At 32.2% G+C, this 23,887-nt stretch overlaps 2 protein-coding genes across 2 annotated transcripts; one reads left to right on the forward strand and one right to left on the reverse strand.

Moving 5' to 3' along the window:
• Nucleotides 1-575: 575 nt before the first annotated feature.
• On the reverse strand, nucleotides 576-3,381 carry LOC7491431 (trihelix transcription factor ASR3). The gene is made up of 3 exons (XM_002299315.4): nucleotides 2,417-3,381; nucleotides 1,986-2,027; nucleotides 576-1,197 (listed from the first exon to the last, which is right to left on the reverse strand). Exons 1-3 carry the CDS (start codon nucleotides 3,123-3,125, stop codon nucleotides 908-910), a joined length of 1,041 nt encoding a protein of 346 aa, XP_002299351.1. The 5' UTR covers nucleotides 3,126-3,381; the 3' UTR covers nucleotides 576-907.
• Nucleotides 3,382-9,838: 6,457 nt separating this feature from the next.
• Nucleotides 9,839-11,307, forward strand: LOC7491432 (uncharacterized). Its single transcript, XM_002297837.4, has 2 exons — nucleotides 9,839-10,245; nucleotides 10,797-11,307. Exons 1-2 carry the CDS (start codon nucleotides 9,968-9,970, stop codon nucleotides 11,206-11,208), a joined length of 690 nt encoding a protein of 229 aa, XP_002297873.1. The 5' UTR covers nucleotides 9,839-9,967; the 3' UTR covers nucleotides 11,209-11,307.
• Nucleotides 11,308-23,887: the final 12,580 nt, after the last annotated feature.

Genomic DNA, 23,887 nt, shown 5'->3' on the forward strand with positions numbered 1-23,887 from the left:
TCAATATTTTAGAACAAATATTCCTTGAAAGTTATTTTATTTGTAGAAGTTTGGTAAAAATTGTTTTTCAAAAAAAATTTTATTTAAAAATATATTAAAATTTTATTTTATTTTTGATATCAATACATTAAAATAATAAAAAAATTTAAAAATTTAAAAATACAATTGAACCTAATGCTAATGCTATTTATAACATATTCATACAATCAAATCCAAAGTCAAGACCCTCACACATAATTTTACATTTTAGATATCGAAAAATCATACATAATTTTACATTGTAAATATTGAAAGATTGATCAACTTTCTCAATTTAGACGAGAAGTAACTTGAGGGATCAACTTTCTCAATTCAGACGAGGAGTAATTTGAGGGGTGTAGCTTCACTGGTCAGGCCATACGTTTGCTTCCTAAAGATCACCAGTTCAAGTCCCACAAACCTCAAAACCACTAGAGGCTTACATAGTCGTTAACTTCAGAATACATGAGATTAATCGAGATACACGAAAACTAGTCCGTCCATCATGTTAATAATAATAATTAAAAAAAAAAAACCCAAGGAGAGATTGCAATGCATGCAAGGAATGACCTCTGTAGCTTAATATAACGAATGACCTGTACATATACCCGAAACATCCAGGAGTGAACAATAAAGAAGCAGAATGTGGTGGTGTATACGCTTATCTCTGAATTTATTATCTACTCGAGGACCCTATGTATGGCCTATAATGGCACTACGCCACAGAGGTGGCAAAATACAAGGAAGAGTAATAAGAATAAAATACACGATGTGAAATGTGGTCCTAAGATAAACCATCAAGATCAATTTACCAATACTCCACCCCCAGCTAAATCTATGAAACTAAAAAAGAGCTTTGTTATGTGCACAATCTCCTATCTGGATTTAGCTACAACTTATCCGCTATTTTCCCAAGCGCATTCGCGAGCTTATTGAGAACAGCAACCAAGCCATCTGCATGATCCTTCCTCTGCTCCCGGTCCAGCTGAAAATTTGTGTTCTGAGCTTCAAGCTGAGCAGTCAGCATTTTGCCATTCCTTTCCAAGACATCAATCAAATGACTCTGCAAACTGATGGTTTCCTCATCACCATCTATCACAAACCGTTTCCGTTTCCGTTCCTCATGCGAAGCAGACCCCATCTCAGGATTTGTGGCGGGCCTTTTATCATTTGGTGGAACTGCAATGTACACAAAAAAGAGTACAGTTTCTCTGCATGTAAAACTAGCCGATGATGAAGTTTCAAGACCAGGAGAAGTTGGAATATGCCCGAACCACCAATTTTTTCTGACCTACACACTGGCCCGTAGCATATATCCACTAACAATGTGTTCATAGACCTCAAACAATAGAATAGGTAATGGTTATTGAACACTTGAATACCAAACTAAACCCCACAACCGGAGACATCAGTACACATAAACTGTAAACCATGAAGTCAATTTTTTCGACGGACTACAGTTATGAAAGAACCACATTCTACATTCAAACAAGAGTTTCACAATAACTTATCGAGTAATAAAAACCTCGCAATATATCATGCGATTAGTCGTGACCGCACAGCTGAAAGCTAGCAGGCAACAAAAACTTTCGAAAACACAGATCACATGAATTAAAGGCAAATCATGACAATCTGAGCCAAGGGTCAACCCAAAGTCCCAAAAGACAATTTAAAGTTGATGGGGTCATGATCCGACTCTTGCTCTTTATCCATATGGTCATTAGTTTTCCATTTGCGCCCTGTTCAGATTTTCATCATAAAGAGTCTGGTTGTAAATTACTTGCCCTACACAAACACGATCTCTTCAGGGTAAGGCTATAGAGCCACCGTCTCTTCAGGGTACGACTATGAATAAACTTGAAGAAAAGATCAGCGATTCTTTTTCCATGAAAGAATAGAAGAACCAATTGAAGAGGGCACCAAATCATAGACAATATGATCAATAAACTACTAGATCTGAGCATTACCTTGAGCTTGACTTGCTCGTGGAGCTGGCTGGTACTGCTTCTCTGTGCATGACAAGAACCAAAACAAAGAGCTAAAAAAATCAGCAACTGTGATAATCTAAAACCTCTGTTATTGGTAATAAATAAATACGAAAAAAATAATAGATAAATAGAAATTAAAAAAAAAGAAAAAGAAAAGGAGTAACCATGGAAATTGGAGGGCTTTCATTTTTTTAAAAAAAAGTACAAACGAAACACCCCATTTCAGTACTTAATAAAATCCGACCACCAACTTTATAGCAGCAGCATCATCTACCACTAAAAATCTTAAATCTTTTACTAACAACCAAACAAAATTTATAGAATCAAAACCACAATTATTACATAAACCCAAAAAACCCACCAAACCTCAAAATTTCAGAAGAAAAAATAAAACCTCCAACCCCAATTACCTGAAATCGGTGTCGGATTAGCAACCCCTGCCGTCACCGCCATCTTTATCGGTTGCACCTCCTTAACTACAGCCTCCGGACTCCCTCCTCCCTCCTCCTGCTCAAAATCCGAAAACAACCCATCCTCCGCCGCTGCACTCCGCCCACTATCAAAAACCACCTCCTCCGCTACTGCCTCCGCCTCCGCCGCCGTCGAAGACGGTGCCAAAGCAAGCGCCAATCCCGGGACCGTACCGCCGCCACCATCGAGAATATCATATACCTCCCTATCAAAAAACCCAGGCAACTTCCTTTCTCTTCTCAAATCATTCCTCATAACCCAAAAGGACTCCGTTTCTTCTCTTATTGAAGTCTCCCATTCTTTTATCTTCTTAAAATCACCTGCTAAATTACTCCATCTTTTCCGACACTGAACCGGTCCTCGGTTCACTCCATGTCTTTTACAGTAAGAAGATACTGAGGCCCATTTCGGTTCGATTTGACCCGACCCGATGCCCATACCCGATGCGCGACCTCTCCGGACTCTGTTTTCTGCCACTCTCTTGCCCTGTATGAGTACTAGAATTTCTTGCCGCGTCCACCGAGGGAGTCTCGGTGCTTTGTTTCCGTCATCCCCGCCGTCTCGGATGTTGGTGTCAACGCCGTTAGTTCTTTCGCCGTCAACTGGATTTTGAGTTGGGGTTAAGCTTAATTGCTGCTCTAAAGCCATAATTAAAGAAAATGATGAAAGAGGATTTTTTTTATCTTTTGGTTTTTTTAAAGGCACGTGACTTTACGAGGGTGGGGAAGTAACGGAGTTCTAAGGGAGAGTCCGTTACGGCGTTTAGAGGAGAGGGATCATCAATCACTTGTCCTCCCCGTAATTACAGAATTGAGAGAAGGAGAGAAATTGAGAGAGAGGTTTTGCTTTAAGGTTTCGGTGGTTTTTATTTTTTTATTTACTTTGGTATTGACTGAGTAGATAGTGCCTCTTAATCCATGATTAAGGGTAGTCAATTGTGTGATTGATCAGGGTTATATCTTTAATCGCTCAATTAACAGGACGGTATATATTTCTTTATTTTTTTTTAATACAAAGTTATTAAACTCGGCATGATTCGTTACTCAATCTATGGGCTAGGTAACAGCTTAACTAGAGTAGTCAAAATGATGTTTTTAATTTTATAAAAGCACTTTGTATTGCATTACAAAACACACAATGATAAATCTTGAGTCAATCCATGAGATCATGGAGGCTTTTTTAATATTTTTTTACACAAAAAATTCAATTTATAAATTGAAAAGTTTATTTAAGCATCTAATTAAATAAATCAAGATCCATCTATAGAAAAAAAATAAAAAAAAATCACTAACAATAACTAAAAACAAAATTGAAAAAGTCAATAGATACATTTTGCAACATAAAACATTTATCCGGTTGTGTTTGCTGTATTTATTTATTAAAATAAGTTTTGTATTCAATCAAATAATAACAGAAATATACACACACACATGAAACTAATTGAACAAAATAAGAAGAAAAAAAATATTATGCAAGGCTGCATATATTATAAATATTATCTAAAAATAAAGTTAATTGATATAAAACATAAAAAAATATATAGATACATTTTGCAACATAAAACATTTATCCGGTTGTGTTTGCTGTATTTATTTATTAAAATAAGTTTTGTATTCAATCAAATAATAACAGAAATATACACACACACATGAAACTAATTTAACAAAATAAGAAGAAAAAAAATATTATGCAAGGCTGCATATATTATAAATATTATCTAAAAATAAAGTTAATTGATATAAAACATAAAAAAATATATAGATAGATAAGAATAATATCTTCAAAAATTAAATACATATAAAATATGTAAAAAAAAACTCTATTAAAAAAAGACTAAATAATAAGAAAATAATAACAGAGGAGGGATAATAATTGAAACATAAAATATATTTTTTTATTAAAAAAGTATCAATTAGAAGAAAAACCAAAATCAGAATAAAAAAACAAGAAAAAAGCAATGATAGTTCAAGAGTCGCAGGCGTGTTTCAAATATATAAAAAAAACAAATGACTCGAGTCATAGCCTTTATCATGTTTAATAAGTTGGTTTTATTTTAATTAGACAAAAAAATAGACAATGATAGTAAATGGATAATTTTTCTTTTTAAATAAACCATGATAACTTAAAAAAAAAACCTTCAGAAGTACAAAATTGGATAAAAAATTAGCTCGAGTCAACCCAAGATAGCAGAATAGACATGCAACCTAAGTTATAAAAAAAGAGTCAACCCAAGTTAACCCGCAAAACTTGTGGCCAATGTCACAAGACTGAGATAATATGATATAAAAGAAATTAAAGAAAACCATAAAGTCAGCCTTCCTTTTTTAAAAAAAAAATAAAAACAATGTCAGACAATGAAATTAGAAAAAAATATAAGCCAACAAAGGATGTCAACTAGTATTAGTTTTTTAAATCCGTGACCTGGATCATTAAATTAAAAGCACTTTACATGGAAAAACAACAAAGGTGAAATCGAGAAAAAAACTAATTGCACAAGAGAATCTAAAATAAAAAATAACAATTAAAATAACGAGGGAGAAAATTAAAATAAAAAATAAATTAAATGACAATCCAAAACTTTTATTTGGAAGGTTAAATTGAAAAGAACAATAACTTTAATAAAAGTAAAAACAAAATCAAAACAATAAAAATCAAACTGAAAAAAAAAATACACCATAAACTTAGATTAAAAGAAAAATTAAAAACCTATAAAACTTTTACAAAAAAGCAAAGGACCAAATTAGAAATCAAAAGAATGATAATCAAATTGAAGAAAAAAAAATACATAACAAGATGGGATTAAAAGAATAAAGTGAAAATAAATAAAAATTTTATAAAAGGGTTAAAACTAAAAGAATAAGAACTAAATTTAAAATACAAAAAATAAAAAGAACCAACTTGTAATTTTTATGGGAGAAGAGAGAAAATAAAAGAAAGAAAGAAATTTATTAGCGACAAACCGCCCCACGACCTCTGACTTGCGCTACATTAGAAGGAAGAAGATGAGGCGGAGATTCAAATGACAAGGCAGAAACCTATCTCTAATCACTTACAGACACCACATGCTTTCAACAACTTTTTGAATTTTTATATTAAGTAATTAATGTAAAAAGACATAGAGATCCTTTGATTGTTACATAAATAACAAAAGAAAATATATGAGAAGAAAAAAAAACCCCTGCATGATGCTTTTTTTTTTTTTTAATTTCAAGAGCAAAATTATATTTTTTGCTGTATTTTAGAAAATAAAAAAAATTAAATACCTTCAAGTAATAGTTTTAAAATTTTGATTATCCAAGGTAATAAAATTATCTTATTATTTTAAAAATTAAAAATCACATATATTTCCGTATTAATAATTAATTGATCATGATCATATTCCTTTTAAAAAAAGAATATTTATTGGAAGAGCACAAAAATCATTGCACCTAGAAATGAATAATAAATTTAGTTTGTGTGTAAAGTTTTTGCTACGAATTTCAGAGTGGTAGGCTATAGATGATTACTTTGTTGATTTGGACAAGGGCTACCCTTATCTATCTTCCTGTTAAGTACTTTTCTAGGCCCCGTAATGAGGTCATTATCTTTGAGTAAAACACGGTTAATTTTAACACGTTTTATTGGGCCACCTTTCACGAGCTACGCATCTCTTTCCATCAAAACTATGTTTGGAATTCGGGTCAAATAGAGGTCGTCAAAATTTATTTTTTATTTAAAATAATATTATTTTTTAAAATTATTTTAATATGTTAATTTTAAAAATAAATAAAAATATTATTTTAATATATATATATATATAAACAACTATTATTACATTCCTAGATATCCTACTAATCCTCCTCTTGTACATGGCTTCACAAATTCATTTAATTGGTATTCTTTTTTATATAATTAAGTAGTAAATATTCTTAATCCTCGAAGTGAATATTTTTTTTTTTATTGAAGGAAGACCATCCTCTAAGACTTACAAAATCTTAAAAAAAACCACAAATTTCACTTTCAAACCATGATAAAATCATTCATGAATCTAATGTGGATCTTGAACGAAAAAATCAACATGCTCCACAATTTTTTTTTTTATATTAACGTGGGTGTTTGGATCAGTTTGGACACACCTCGACTAATCTCACAGACCCTGAAGTTAACGACCATGTAAACTTCCAGTGGCCAACATATTAACAATCACATGGCTCCAACTGAAACCAGAAGAAAAACAATAGTGGGTACTCAAGATTAATCTTGCACGTTAGATAATTCTTTTTATAATAATTTATCCCTGAATTTTTCTCTCCAAGAGCCAGAGATTCGGCATTCTTAGGTTTCCTTTTCAGTAATGGCGTGGACTAAAATGCTGATAAGGGCATCCTACCCTCCCAATAAAAACAAATTGGTACATCTTTCTCTTTTCTACGAGCATTTATATTAAATATTTTTTATTAAAAAATATATTAAAATAATATTTTTTATATAAAAATTTATTTTTGATATAAAGACATTAAAACAATTTAAAAAATAATTTTAAATAAAAATATAAATTTTTAACAAACAAAAACAAACTCTTAATCATTTCTTGTAATCTTCACTTGATGGCTAGCTAACACATGAGAATGCCCCATAATTTAAAGCCACATTTATGGTTGGTTGGATTTGAAAGTTGAGAGCCCCATGACGGGTGCCTTCTCTCTTCTCCTACACGTCCTTTTTGCCTTCCATTTCTTCTCATCTGTTTATCACTTTATCCCTTCCCATCTAATTAAATGAATTAGCCCATTTAGTTTCGTGTCAAGCAATATAAATATATTTGATTGTGGAAAAAAGCTTCCATAAAGGGGCTGGAAGGAAGCACAGACCTCATGAGGGGTTAGTAAAGGGTCACCATCTTCATGCGCTATCGTTGGGACCAGGTTGATGACTGTGGCCCTCCATCTGCGTGGGCTAGCCTATATGTAGCCGCCTTTACTAGGTGGTCGCTCTAGCCATGTTACCCCCTCCCCCTCTTTCTGGACCTCCGGTTGAATGAAATGGCTAAGCACGCACCCTTCCTGCCCCCTCGGGCATGCAATTGACATCTCTTTTATGTGCTCAGTGGTTAGAAAAAGGTTTGCACTCTTTTTTAATTTTTTAGTTTAAATCTCACATCAGCATTTTAAAAAATTTATTAATTTATAATTATATATATAAACATGACCTTTATTTCAAAATATTTGATTCGATAAAAATATCTTTAATCTCAAGAATCATCATCTTATCTTATCTTAAGAAAACTTTACATGACAAAATAAAAAAATACACATACTCAAAACATTAATACATGGTTATCTATTCCAATGAAAGCCCATCCAAGCAGCGGCAGAATCAGGGGAGGCGAGCAGGGGCCCGGGTCCCTATAAAATATTTTAAATTTTTGTATTTTTAGTGTTTAAATATGAGATAATATAATATATTTTTATTTTAAATAGATAAGTTTTCTAATAATAAATTATATCTTGAGTTTTGACCATTTCTATTATATAATTCCAGCTCCGTCCCTGTATGCAAAGGAAAAGAAAAGAAAGGACAATGAAAAAAACAATCGGCTAAACTGGGTTTTATTATGATCATGTCATGATTTTGTATGTTCATTTTATGTGTTTTTTATTTTTTAGTGTTTTTAAATTATTTTAATATATTTATATAAAAAATAAAATAAAAAAATATTATTTTAAAATATTTTAAAATAAAAAATATTTTATAAACAACCTTCATCACATCATCATATGTAGTGATGACTTACTCCCTCTGTTTCATGGATGGTGCAATTTTTTTTTTTTTGGTCTCTCAAAAAAAAAAAGGGTTAGATATGCTTGAAAAAATAGACACCCCATTAGCTTTGTTGCTGCCATCGCAATAATACGATGTTCGCATTCTAGCTATGGTCACATGCATTGTCTAAGTAATCAACTAAAGCCAAACAAATTTTGCTTAATCTTTGATTAGACCATAGGACCACCATGAACAACAGTGTCATGAACAGCTCTCGTTTTTTAATGGCTTCTGGGACTAATAACAGGTGTGGGTCCAAGATGGCTCTTTAATCACGAAGATTATCTTCTAATCATGGCGTCTGCTACTAGAAGCAATCAAGGAGTAAGTGATGTTTCCCACACTTAATATCATTGATTTGTAAACTTAATCGCAACTCAAAAGAAAAAAGAGGATCTTTTTGTGCGTGGCCTGTTTTGGATTGGATTGATTGTTTTCTCATTGGGTCAAGAGTGAAGATGTCTGATGGTACTTTTTCAAGCCACATCTGTGGGGAGATTGTAGTGGTTGGATCTCCGAGTGCCACTGTCTATGGAAGAATAACAGCTGAATCAGAAAAACACACAGCTCTGGCCCGAAGAGAACACAATCAGCATCTCTTGAATTAAATTATTGCGATGAATCGACTAATTATCTCCGAGCGCCACTGACTGGGCATGCCTCTCGGGTGTGGTCTCAAATTTGCAGTGCATGCTATAACAGCTTTGAGAATGGCAGTGGTGAGTGTTTTTTTAGCCCAAGAAAAGCATGAACAAATATTTATTCATAGAAAATTGTCATAATCACACCATCCATTGTAACATCCGTTGTTGGTAACATGTCAAATTAACAGGGGTTTGAAAGTATGATGACGGTTGCTTTTTAAAATAATTTTTGCTTGAAAAAATATTAAAATAATATTTTTTTTTATTTTTTAAAATTTATTTTTAACATTAATATATCAAAACAATAAAAAAAACACTAAAATATTAAAATTTTAACGAAAAACAAGTTGAAACTCACTCTAAAACAACAACAATAAAATGGTTTGCAGACCATTTTAAGCTTATATATCAACAGATAAAATGTGGGCATGTGTCAATGCATTATTGCCTTATTTGTAACCCAAGGTCTTCCATTAAGGCAACTCACAAAAATCTCAGCACATGCAATGTGGTTTTTCTAATTTGTGAATGGACCAGCATATGCTTGCTAGGTATGCTTAGTCCATGACATGCAAATCAATCCTTCTTGATGCAAACCTTTTTTTCTTCTCATTGTTTGACGGGTCCAAGTAAAAGAATATTGCAAGTGGAAGTGGACCGACTACTCACCATCAAAAATATATTTGATCATGTCTTGCATTAATGGCAATCTGGTGGGAGGTAACGATCCAACGGTTAACATCATCGGATCAGTCTGACTCTTCGTTTTGGTAAAATGGACTTTGGCAATTTATATGTAGACGTTGACAAAAAGACTGACAGACCACAGATGGGAAATTGGAATCTCCCCAAGAGAAGAGGATAATAAGATAAACATGCAACGTTGCAATTCACATAGCCACTAACATAAAGACGAAAAGCAATGGCTGTAAACCACATTTTACATTTTTTATGCTCTCCCCAGTGCTTTTATTTACATGGGGGTGTAAACAATTTGCTGATAACGAACCAGAAAGAACAATTTTCAGGTCCAAATAGAGAGCCATGGTTCGAGGAAAGGGCCACATGGGTTCGGCCGGCGAAGGGATTGGTTTGGTCTTCTTGACCCTGGCTTTGTGCATTGCTATCATGTTTGAGCAATGTCAAGGTCGCAGTGCCTATGCAGAGCCAGCAAACTGTCTACGCCTGGAGTGTGCTCCATATCAGGTGATTCACAGTCAAAAAGATTATGAAATTAGAAGTTACAGAACAGCGACTTGGATTTCTACTTCACCAGTCAACTCTAACTCGTACAAGGATGCAGTTGGTCATGGTTTCAACATGTAAGCACATCTTTCTCTCAACTTTCCTTTCATTTAGGGCAGATGTATCCTTCACTGCAAGAAATCACAAATCGCTTTTCTTTGTTTAATAAATACTGTAAAAGGGGTTTAGAGTGTATTTATTTTTGTGTTTAAAAATCGTTTTTGAAATATTTTTTTTTTACTTTAAAATAATTTTTTTTACTTTAATATTAAAAATAAATTTTGAAAAATAAAAAAATCATCTTAATATATTTTTATTTTAAAAGGCAACCACTTATTCCCTATCACTGTCTTAATTTTAACGTTTGCTATTTATCTATAATTTATTTTATAGGTGTTCTCCTAGCATAGGTCCAGACTTTAATTTAAGTATAAGAGAAGCTCTTGAGATTTAATATTTTAATTTTAATAATAAGCTAATCATTTGCCACACACAACCACCAGGTGGATGGATTATGGAATATCACTGACCAATTCTCCTACACTTTAAAATTACAATCTCGTCCATGCTTATTTGCCCCTTTAAGAATTTATTTAATGATTTCATGCTTATTATGGCGCCTGTGAAGCCTCGCTACGTATATTCAAGGAAACAATGATCAGGCAGCAAACATCAACATGACAGCTCCAGTTTTGGTAGATATGTTTTCATCAACCGCGAGTTCCCGCAACACAACCTTTACTGTGCACCTCTATTTGCCACAAAAGTACCAAAATAACCCTCCTCTCTCCCGTCAAGTACATCCAGTGAAGCTGCCTAAACACCGCCATGCAGCTGTGAAGAGGTTTGGAGGTTTTATGAACGACACCAACATCCCTGGACAAGTTTTGGCGTTGAAGAAAAGCCTCGAGGGCACCCCCTGGGAATCATCCATAGCAAGGACACAAAGCAGGGGTCGTGTGCCTTGCAGTGTTGCTGGCTACAACTCGCCCTACGAATATGAGAATCGTGCAAATGAAGTCATGTTTTGGTTTGATTAATGGTGACCAATCATTTGTACAAACAGTTCTGTAATGGAGGAAAAAGCAAGAAAAGAAATAAGCCATCTTTATCAAAGGATATGCTACCCAATTGCTTAAGATTTCCTTTTCCTTGTGCACAATCGTGCTCCCCTTTTCTTTAATCACGCACTTGATTTACGAGCCTGGATAGGTCCCGAGTGGCAGACAAAAACCAATAGACCTTGCAAAACTAGTTCAAGTGATTGATTTGTTCTTACCCACTGAAAAAAACTGGTTCGTACCAGGCTTGGCTATTGGCACTACAAGGGCTGAAAGCAGGATCACCTAGCATTTCAAACATAGGATTCAATAAACTAGATTTTACAGACTTCAAGGAACTAATTATGAGTGTGGTGAAAGCACAGAAAATATATAGTTTTATCAAACAGGAAGGAAATGATATTAGTTGCTCTGTTCTTCATTAAATTCTACCAAATATATCCTGTGAGTTTCTGAGATTGGGTTTAAAAGCAAATTACTAGCACTATCATATAGCCCTGTGGAGAAGAAGTGGGGGGGCATAAAATGTAGTACAATTTACAAAATCGTCCCCTCCGATGAGTTACCATTCCTTGATAATCGCCAAAGGGTGACAAGAAACGAGATATCCACCAGATAATTTCATTAATTTGACATGTCTCAGCTATTCAAACACATCAAGCCCAAAGAAGTTCTTGTATATAATAAGCATCCTGTACAAATTAAAATCTAGCAATGGCTTTATGTATTTGTTTTTCAATAGAAACGTGTACATAAGCTGTAATCTAATTTTATAACCTCCGTTTTACCTAATACAAGCGCCGCCGACACTCATCGGTGCCACAGTAGCATGGTGACTGTTTTAGTTTCCCATCAGGACCAACAACACTATCAAGTGTGTAACCATAGTCATATGTAAGTTCCTGTTTGCAACATAGCAAAACCATTTTTCATTATAAATTTGCTGTTGATGCCTAGAATTTAATATTTCACATTAAAAGGAAAGGAAGCCCAAGTTATAACATCAAGCACAAGAGATAACTATTTATTAGAATGCCAGGTTAGCATGAAAACAAAAAGAAGCTTATAAAGATATCAGAATAAAAAAGCCCCTTTCTTTTTCTGGTTTGATGCTGCTTGTTTTCCAAGTATGCTGGTAATCACTTGTGCTTGGATTCGACTGAGATTTTGTGCAGAAATTTGGCCATAGAGGCAACAAAACCCATATTTGTAGGTTGGTCACACTAACAGTGAGCTTAAAGAATTTTTTTCACCCAGTTGAGAGAAACCCTATTTCATTGATGATAACGCTCAATTCATTTGAAACGATGTTTCAGCTGTTGAAAATTTCACTTCGTCACTCTATTGGGTGTTATTTCCTTTTCCTTAGAGTAATTTTATCACCTTTAGTTCAGATTATGTTTATTCTAATGCTATCACCTTTAGTTCAGCTTATATTAGGGTAAAGAGTACTTTAATCACGATGTTCTTGAGCAATACCAAAGAGCAGCACATTACATAGTCAAGATTGCTTATCACGTTAATTCTATATTTGGTTGATTCAATAACTCTTACTGGTTGATAGATAAGCAGTGGGAGCACAAACAGAATCATAAAAGTTTTCTCATAGATAAACACCTTCAACAAACACAGGCATCATCTCAAGTACGCAGAAATTGAAACATGACCAATTTTTTCACAATTTTCACAAAGCATTACGTTTTTTAAGTGTTCTAAATTACTTCACATAGCAATTCAAGTGTATGCCATGAATTTAAGGAGCAGACAGTAAATTAATTTTATGCCTGAATCCAGTGCTCCTCATTGATGCATGGACACCTCTCAACTCTTTCATGTCTAGGACAACGCATGTAAAGGGATTTTCCAATCATAGATATAAATAAGACTTCGATATTTTCTTCAGAATCGGTTGATTTGAAGAACACTTAGCATCAGCGGATGAACTCCCCTTCTGCAAAGTTTTTATGGCACTAGCATAACAATCACAAAGACCAAGATCCGCCTCCAGAGAGAGAGAGTGAGGCAGAGACAGAGAGTTTAAAATGGTGAAAGTGGCCTGGAAAGGAGTTGGCACATGATAGCCATTTTGTTCTGTATTAATGGTTTCTCTTCGCCAAATAAGTTTTCAAAAGGAAAGGCATAAATTTTGAAATATGAGATACAATATTTCACGAGAAGCAAAAATGGACTGTTATTTAAATTTTCACCTCAAAGTATAGCAATACTTGTGCAGCTTTAGTCATACAGATGATAGTAATAATTCTTAATCATAATGATTCCTGCTTCTTTGTTAATTCAAACACCTGGCAGTTGTCTCACTGCCTACATTGATTCACAAGATAAAAAACAAATTTCAACACTGACATTTTGATTTGAAAAATAGGAAAGGAAACAAAGAATCAAATAGGTGCGTGATGATGTCTAAACCGGAAACACCTTAATGTAGCACAACCACAACAAAACAGTGTTGTGTTACTATTTAGCCAAGAGGAGGAAACAATGAAGAATATTTTCTGTAATTTTAAGGATTGCTAAAACCAATACTTCGAACAAAAAAATATACATAAGCATTCACCTATTCATTTCAATAAAAGATCCTTATAAATGCAATCACCTGAGAAAAGTTAAGGTGATGAGAATTAAAATTCCTCACTGTCTCCTTCACTGCTGTGCAGGCCTTCTGCTACAAAATTTTGATAGTCTGTCCATTTCAGGAAAGCAGTGTCTTCTAGCTCAATTTCTGCTTCATCAACTTTAAAAGGCAAGGAACCAAGGGCCAGACAACTTCTATCGCACCAATCTTCTCCGCCTTTTCTATCTATATCAGCTAGTCATTCTTGCAATGAATGATTCATGCAGGTTCTTCTCTTGACAGCATTATCTCTGGTCGATTCTAACTGTCTCTTCCTATTATAATCTCTGGTTTCTTTCTTGCACTCATCATGTTTAGGAGCATTTAACTCCCACCTCTGATCTCCATCATAATATGGCCTTCTCTCCCTCGGCCCTGTTGACTCTTCTTCAACTTCTTTTTTGCAAATGTCGAGTTTAGGAGCATCTAACTCCATGCTCTGACCATCATCATAACATGGCCTTTTCTCTTGAGGTGTATTTATAAGTCCAGGGCTGCATCTTCTCTCTAGAGGCCCTTTCGACTCGATGTTTTGAACTCGTTGCACAATGGTCTTTGTCACAGAAACCTCAAATGCTTCACTTAAAGGTTCTTCCTTGAGAGATTCATAACTGGAATATTGCTTTCTTTGCATGGACTCTCCATCAATTAATCCCAATATCAGAATTCTACATTTAGAAAAACAATCTTCGCATTTTCCAAATCAAGAATTAATAACCAGAAGCCCTGCTTGATACAATTTGTGATTCACATGTTTGGTCATAAGAAATTCTAAGCATTCAATCTCTTATATAAACAAAATCAAAGAAAATGACTTCAAAACTGTTCCAAGAAAAATAAAAAAAAAGATCCTAATGCCAATTAATTTCCTAATGAAAGTTGGAATTTTCCTTATAAACAGATCCTCCTATTCAGTACAGTACACATTCACAAACAAAATCCAAAAGAAAAAAAAATGCACAGAGACAGGCCAATGCAAGTAAAAAGGAACGTACCAGGAGCAATTCCAGAGAGAATGGGAGACAGGGAAGGAGAATGTGGGGTAATCCTCGGGACTAACGTAGGGTTTTTTTAAAAACCAACGTTGGATTTGGATTTGAGGATATACTACAAGGCAAAAGTACCCGCAGGAAAGTTTACTAATGAAGATCACGCGGTTCAAATTATATTTTTTTAAAAAAGTTATTTAAAATTAATTTTTATATATTTTAATTTGTTAATATTAAGAATAAATTTTTAAAATAAATATTATTATTTTAATATATTTTCAAGTAAAAATATTTTAAACCACAATTGCTATTAAATAAAATTTTAATTGAAAACAAAAATAGTTATGGTATTCTTTACTCTTTGTAAAGGTCACAATGGATAGTATTTATATTTCTTATATAGGATAAAATAATTTTTTTATTGAATAAATAAATCTAAACTGATAAAATCAAACAAACAACTGCAAGCATTAATTGTGTTTATTTAAATCATGATATCCACTTTAGCATTGTGATTTTTTTTATTTGAATCTTAAGATGAAATATAATTTTCTTGCTTCTAGAAGAATATTTTGTTTATTTTTAATTACGATGATTTTGGAACCATAATATTTTTTTGTAGAAAATTATTTATAAAAATAATTAGTGCTATATTTACAAATAATTCAAAAAAAATGTAGATAATTTAAGGATTAAATCACTAAAAGTACATGAAAAATAACATCTTAAGATTGTATAGAATTAGGAGGTACTTTGAATAAATAAGAAAAATATTTGAAAAAAACAAAAATATTTTATACACACACACACACGCTAAAAAACAAAATAAACACCTCAAGATTGTCCCAGCAACCTTCAAGAATTCATTTTCATCCTAAGAAAGGCATTTTAACTTTAAAAAATCAAATTATATTTAAAAACTCAATTATATTTTTGGTTTTTGATCTCCTTTATCCGGCTATTTGAATACCAAGAACAACCATTATTAAATTTCTCATGTCAAGTCCAATATATTGACACAAAAATAGGTTTTTTTACAATGCTCGTCGGAGTTTTTTTATTTTCCTCTCCTCTCTCCTCTCTCCTCTCTCCTCAATTAACCGTCAAAGCTAAAGTATAATGAAAATAAAATATAAAACTAAAATGTAACAAATTAAATATATACGAACCAAAATGTAGGGTCGAGTCCTCAACCTTTGACGACCCTTTAACATTAAACAACTACAATAATAAACAATAATTAAACACCAAGCGGTTTTAGTTTATTAGTAATAATAAAAAAATAGTAAAGTACATTAGTAATTGAGGCTCTCCTATTTTGTTTTTCTCTAGATACTGGGCCCTTGTTTGTCACAGAAAAAGAAAACTTGTCCATCCCCGTGGCCAAGAAGGGTTGAAGAGCTAAAGCCCTAACCCACCCATCAGCTGGAAACGAGAAGAAAAGGCAATTCATTTTTTTCATAATTAAAAAACGTAAATACATATAATTTTCAGAGGGAAGAGTATTATCTACAAGGTGTTTGATTCAGCGGCATCCATCGACGGGGAAAAAAATATACAAGGGCATCCTGTGTTCAAATCTCATATTTTACCCATCAAAACAAAAAAAGAGAGAGAGAATTGTATTTATATATAACTCGACCATAAAAATAATCCCAGTCAGTCAAATATTATATAGTAAGGCAAATATATATTTATATTGCAGAGCATCATTGACTAGCAGAAACATTAAAAAAGCTGCATGATTCAAGAGAGAAGCCAATCAGAAGCAGGGAAGTTCCCAAAATCAACGGCTAATGGTACATGGTAATTTGAAAGAACCAATGATAATAGCCCTGGATTAAAAAAGCAAGAAAAAACTGTATTGGGACAGGAGTTAACAGAGCTTAGATAAATAAAATATCACACGTGAAAGTAAATATAGGAGAGAATCTCATAGGGTGGCTATTCAAGACGAGTGCTAAACAATGTATCGCCACGCACATGCTTCCCTCTCCAATCATTAACAAAAAAGCTGGTTCGATTTGAAAAAATATTGTTTACTGATTGAGAATTTACTATTTATTAAAATAGTATAATGAATATTTTTTTTTTTTAATGTAAACCGGTTATTAAAGGTAATACAGTATTTAGTGTTTCTGTAAGATTCATTAGTCTTTATGATCATGGATGAGTTGGTATTTTTATATTTTAAAAGGATAGTAAAATGACTAAATTATTATTAAAAATATATTTGTTTAATTGATATTTAGGGTTTTTTTTTATTTTCATTCTGATTTTTTAGTTACAATCAAGCTAGCTAAAAAATATTTCAGTATTTTAATAAATATAATTAAAAATCTAAAATTGGTTGGTACTAGCAAAGCTCGTACCATAGAGTGGGGATGTCATGGTGTCATTTGGCAGCCAAAAATTTTCTTTTGACGTGTTGTTTGAATTGTCGCGACATCTCTTTCTTGTTAGGGCGACACATGGCATTAGTGGTGGGATGATTTACTGTTAGAAATGTTTTTTTTTTTGTCTTTTCTTTCTCTTCACCTCGAAATTCACTCCAGCCATTCAAAATTTTAGAGTTACCCTCTTATTTATTGCATTTCAATTTTGATCTTTATTCTTTTATTTCAATTTTTTTGTTCTTAACCTTTTTGTGAAATTTTCATTTGTTTTCAATTTCATCATTCAATCTTAATTCATTATATTTTGTTTTTTTCATTTTGATTTTTGTTCTTTTGATTGTTTTCTGGGTTCTTTTATTAAATTAATTTTTCTTTTTAATTTCACAATTTAATAAAAAAATATTAGTTATCCTCTAATTTATTTATTTTATTACAATTTTGGTCCTTATTTTCTTAATTGCTATTTTTTGTTTTGGATCCTTTTGTACAATTGATTTTTTTTAATTTTATTTTTCAACATTTGATTAGTTGGGGACTGAGTTTCATGGTTTTTTTAGATGAGGTGCTTCTGATATATGACCATGTTCACAGGTTTAAAAAGTTAACGCAGGTTGACATCATTTTTTATTTGGACTTATTTTCTTTTTCGATTTCATCATTGGACATTGTTTTTTTTAAATAAACTTTGTGATTTTTTTCATTTTCTTTTCTATCGATTTATCTCGATTTCATGACCTGGACGTAAGTTTAGCAGTTTAACTCGGGTTGACTCGACTATTTTAAAAGAAATTTTAATCTTTTTCTGGTTTCATCCTTCAAAAATTGGTTATTTTTTAAATTAATCTCCATTTTTTTTCTATTTAGTCTTTTATTGGGTTATCTCATCCTTATTATCCAAGTTTAGATTTATATATTAGGTTGAATCAGACCATTTTTTTTTTTGATCTAATTTCATCTTTCATATTTAATTGGTAAGGAATTAAGTTGCATCACTTTTTTCCTTTGAAAACAGATTTTTTTCCGTGATTATTGTTTTTTTTATTTGGTATATTTATTTTTTATTATCTAATTAAAATAAAATTAACTTAATTAACCCAATCAAATCTCTCACTCGAGTTATTAATTTTTTTTATAAAATGTATTTATGTTGTCCGAACATCAAAATTTTTTTAATCTAACCCTGCAAAGTAGCGCAGTTCCATGGATCCAGTTCTTTCTATTTTAATTTTAATTTTAATTAATTTCTTTAATCCCCTTGCTCTGGCTGACAGTAATGTTCCTTGTACTTTAGACAAAGCTACTTGTTGTCCTACCTCTACCACCAGTTTCGTAAATTCACAAAGGTGCCCAACCTTATGAATCAATTTGTTTCTTTTTTTCCACAAAAAAAACAGGCTGTCTATTTTATACGAGGAAGGAGATGTCTTCCATTTGGATAAAGCTTCTGAAACAATGAAAGTTTAAACATCATGTGGTCAAACAGTACGAGATAATTACTAGCATTGGCCATTTATTCAATCTACACATGCCCAATGAATTTCAAAGTTTCTACTCGTCGAGTAACAAACGGCTTTGCTTCATAAGTAGTCTAACACTACAAATTTGATTTAATAGAATAAATAGATTTTTTTCGAAGTAAGCTCTCGGCGCATTGAAAACGAAATATCTGATATGTTTACTAAAAACAAATATTAGGTGATTCCAAAATAAGTTATAATAATCATTTCTATCATTTTTATTATTATGTATGAAAAACCAAGATTTTATCAATATAATTTATATATCTTTACCAATAAATATTGGATCAAGAAAAATATAAAAATATAAATTTTTAAAATTTTTAGATGTGTTGAGCTGGCTAATACCAGCACCAAACACATGTATCAATTGAGTCATAAGATTACTAGCTGAGCAGCATGCATATTGAAAAGCACGCAAAATAACCTAATTTTGGGTGTGAGTAAAGTACACTGGTATGTTATTGTTGTTAATTTGCATTTTCAATTTATTATTTATAATTGACGAAGTTGGAAATTTTTTAAGAATCTTGGGTTTTTTTCATGGTTGATTGATGGGCTTTATAAATTCAGTCGTCGAAGAAGATTGCTAAATTTGGGTCTCGCGAGCACCTGCAAAATAAGTTTTTCGATGAGCTCATGACATCGAGAAACTTAGGAAGTAATGTGTGTTTGTAAGGAAGATGCATTAGATAATGTGAAGTTGAAGGAGAGCGTGTGAGCTCTCTTTCTCCCGGTGTGTGTTTGCTGGCAGAGTTGGTTAGCTTAGAGCTTGTTTTTTATTTTTTTGATGTATAATGCCATTTCAGTTATTTTTTTTATATATAATCATGAGTGTCCAGGTTATTTTATATGCATCTCGACTAATTTTTTGAGATATTAAAGTTAACCACCATGTAAACTTACAATGATTCTAAGATTTGTGGCACTCGAAATAGTAATATCTAAGAAGTAAACTCAGGGCCCGACCAGTTGAAGTACACCTCTCAAAGTTTCATTCATGAGTTTTTATATACATATTTGTTAGAGAATAATATAAATCATATCCTGGAACCTTACCTAATAGCTTAAGCTATTGGGTTGAGATGGTTCTTTGAAATGATATCAGAACCTTAATGACCAAGCGGTCACGAGTTCGAATCTCACCATCCCCATTAAGTTGATAAAAATTAAGCACAAGGTAATGTGGGCCTGTGCAAGTTTCAAGCCCAGAGGGCTTTCACTTGAGGGGATGTATTAGAGTATAATATAAATCATATCCTGGGAACTTACCTAATAGCTTAAGCTATTGGGTTGAGATGGTTCTTTGACAACATTAATATACATGTTATATAATCATGCGAAGATTATTTTTTTAATTGTCGATGGTTGCAATGTCATTGTGGATGGTCAATCTTCAATGCGAAAATATATTTTTTCTTTCCTCCTTAATACCAACACAATACATTTGAAATAATCAATAGTTACAGATTCAATAATTGTACTTTATCAGTAGGTGGGAGATAGGATCCTTTTCCACACGGGAAAGAGAGGAGCAGATGAACGAGTCGAGGTATCAGAAACAGTGTCAGGTTCAAAATCCAAACACGCCTACTTCCCCTTTCAGAAATAAAACAATATGTACTTGCATGCATATAGGAGCTGGGCTGTCATTTTATGCAATGGCCAGGCGAGCTAAACTAAGATCACGCAGTCTGTCCAAGTCTCAAACCGCGCTTCACGCGTGTCAAAAAGAGTGTGATTGGCTGCTTGTGCGCCAAATGGGTGACACAAGGACTCATGGGCGTGGCCATGTGCACCTATCTCATCTCAACACCATGGCAGGGCACCTGGCTCCAAAACAGGCACTGACTTATCATGACAGATTACACCATACCTAACCATTATCTAGCCATAGAAAATTTCCATTGCTTTACGTTGTCAATCCGTAAAATCAGTTCTGGTCTCGCACGTGCCTAGGCGCATTCTAGTTGTAATGGTAGTAATTATCTATGACAGTAAGTGACTTGGCGTGGATTCGATTCCATCATTCTTCTTCTTCTTTTTTGCATTTCTAATATATTTGGATTTTAATTTCCTTTAGTTGAAGTCCATATACAAATAATTGCGGTTATTTATTATAGAACAAAATATAATTATTAATTAAGATTCAACCTTTTAGATTTTAAGAATATATTTATCATACAATTACCATCCAAAACATTTAAATGTCATGGTTTGCATCAGCAATCGAAGTTAATTAAGAAGTTTGTATTCTGGATAAATATTCCACAGTGGTCCTAATTCCATGTGCTATCCAAAACATTTTTTTTCCAGCGAATGAATCCACGTTCTCCTCCTATATATATATATATATATATATATATATATATATATATTATTGTTAAATGATTGATAAGCTTCTCAAGTACTCAACTATGGTGAATCATAGTAAAATTAAAAAAAAAAAAAACTCCCCCTTGCCATGCAGGCCGAATGATGACAAAGGAGAGTATAGGTCATTGATTTGAGAAACTTTTGAATAATGCAACAATTGGTCGAATGATATTCTAACACTCCATCAAGTCTTGAAATTATATATAAAAAAAAAAATCTTTTTTATAAGATAAAATATGAGGTGTATTAAAAATTGTACATTTATCTCCCATGTAAATACAAAATCCACTGTAAAAATTATTCTTGGATCTCATTTATAAGTTATACGACACTTCACATCATCACAAGAAAACAATTTAATAAAAAAAATGAAATTATTTACAAAATTATCATTTTATTTCAATTAATAACTAAAAATCCTTTGCCATGTTGAAAAAAACAAAATTGTTATTCTCCCTCTCTTAGCCAAATCTAATAAAAATTTGTGTCATCCACGTATCAATTTACATATTTATCTATTTGTTCATCTTAAAAATCTAATAAAAAAACAAGAAAAGTTTTCCCTAATTTTATTTTCGTCTTCTCTCAAGAATTGATGCTGTTATGTGATTTTAAGACGATTGAAAAATGTTTTTTCCCCTCGTGATTTGGTTTCTTAACGTTGCATTCTTTGTTTGAAGCAGTGGGATTTTGCCTTCTTTGATCGGGATAAGTCACGTTGCAATTCAATTTCTAGCGTACGAGGAGATTAAGTGTTACGTGGCAAATAGAAGTATTGTTTACTATCTTATTCTTTATAGGTTGCGAGTCAAACTTTTGTACAGTTATGCTCGAACAATTGTTGATAAGTCAGTGCTTGCCTCTATACTGACTTAAATCCTCGCAAGGGATGCTCTAGCATGGCACTCCACTACAGTGAGGGTGAGAGTTCATCTCTTATGAAAGCTTTGTCCCTTGTTTTAATATCTTCATTTCAAATACCAGGTGGTGCGTTCAAGGCTTAAAAAAATGTGACCCAAGTGTTCTAATATCTTCTTTTCTAGGTTTTTAACCCATAAAATATTACCCAGATGATTATGAACTGGATTTCTTAACAACTCTGCCATGATATAATGAGAAAAGTGACTCCGGGGTGAATATGTTGTTTCATGGATCTTGAAAGTGAATATTATGTGTTGTTATGGGATTTTGAAAACCCTAAAAAAAATTCAAATTGATTTTTATTAGGTGTAAATTTTGAAATTATAGAGACAAAATAAAAAAATGATAAACTACAGGAGAGACTCGATGTAATTTTTCCGTCAAGATTCGGCTAAATTCCACCTTTTATGTTTCACGTGGATAGATATAAATACATATTTGATTTGTAATAAGATGGGACTAATTTAATTTTACAAAATCAAGAAACATAAATACATATCGATTTGTAATAAGATGGGACGACAATAAATACCCACAAATCAAGTTTTTATTATATTTGTAAAGTATTTATTAGATAAAAAATTTAGAAACTTATATTTTATGTATCAGATTTTGAATATTTGATTATTATCTATTACTCAACATAAAATAAAAAGATAATATATATTTTGAGGCATGTATATATTATATTAAATTAAAAAAATGTATATATTTTATACATATATATAGTTAAATCTGGGTTAGGTTTAGGATAGAATTTGTTAATATTTGTGCTCTATTTACTATACATAATATAATATAACTATCTAGAAAACCTATTCATTCGAGTTAATTCGGATATATCCATGGAGTTGAATTATCATCTCTTAACATCAATTAATTAGGCCGACAGATCACCTGGCTAATATTCGTGACTCATAAAGAGATTCTAAAAAATAAAATGATTTGGCACACGTGTCAACTAAGGGACGTTTGAGAACACGGCTACGGCTGCGTTTCTAAAAAAATTAAATTTTTTTTAATTAAAATTTAATATGATTTGTATATTTTGGATCGTTTTGATGTGCTGAAGTCAAAAATAATTTTTAAAAAATGAAAAAATATCATTGACATGCATTTTGGTACAAAAAATTATTTAAAAAACACCCGTAACCATACTACCAAACACACCCTAAATTTTCACGAATTCACGTTTTCGACATTTAACTTCATTTTTTAAGGACGCCTCTCTGTTTATAATTTATTCAGCCACGTAACATCAACCATGATTATAAGCCAAATAAGAATAATGGAATATAATTGTTATTGTTTTTTAAAGTATATTTTATTTAAAAATATATTAAAATAATATTTTTTATTTTTTAAAAATTATTTTTCATATCAACATATTAAAAATATTAAAAAAAATATTAACTTTTTTAAAAATATTTTTAAAACATAAAATTAAACCCTCTATAAGTGAAGCTCCTCGACTCTTACTGTACGAATATATTTCCAACCACTCATTACTCGAAGCCTGGAAAATAAAATCTAAAATTCCTGTTTCTCTACCACAAATTTCACATACCTTCACGTCACTGTATCACTGGATAATTTCTCAGCACATTAAAGAAAAACTAGTAAGAACTCTCTCTATCTATCTGAGAATTTAAGCACCGCACGGATCTCAAGGCCCGCTAAATCACAGAGGAGTTTCCAAAACTGTACCAAACCTGTGAGCACCACCACCCACAATATTTTCACCTTGTTATTTTCTTTTTCTTTTTCTTTTTTCACTGTCGGATCTCTTGGAAACTAACTTTCATTAACGAGCTTGAATAGACGAAA

The sequence above is a fragment of the Populus trichocarpa genome, chromosome 1, assembly GCF_000002775.5.
Source record: "Populus trichocarpa isolate Nisqually-1 chromosome 1, P.trichocarpa_v4.1, whole genome shotgun sequence".
Taxonomy (NCBI): Eukaryota; Viridiplantae; Streptophyta; class Magnoliopsida; order Malpighiales; family Salicaceae; genus Populus; species Populus trichocarpa.

What these genes read in the sequence shown, in the direction of transcription:
- LOC7491432 (XM_002297837.4), top strand. Translation starts at nt 9,968, where the DNA reads ATGGTTCGAGGAAAGGGCCACATGGGTTCGGCCGGCGAAGGGATTGGT. An exon ending in GTTGGTCATGGTTTCAACAT is followed by an intron (nt 10,246 to 10,796) that starts GTAAGCACATCT and finishes GCGCCTGTGAAG; the next exon opens with CCTCGCTACGTATATTCAAG.
- LOC7491431 (XM_002299315.4), bottom strand. Translation starts at nt 3,125, where the DNA reads ATGGCTTTAGAGCAGCAATTAAGCTTAACCCCAACTCAAAATCCAGTT. An exon ending in TAATCCGACACCGATTTCAG is followed by an intron (nt 2,028 to 2,416) that starts GTAATTGGGGTT and finishes TGTCATGCACAG; the next exon opens with AGAAGCAGTACCAGCCAGCT. An exon ending in ACGAGCAAGTCAAGCTCAAG is followed by an intron (nt 1,198 to 1,985) that starts GTAATGCTCAGA and finishes TGTACATTGCAG; the next exon opens with TTCCACCAAATGATAAAAGG.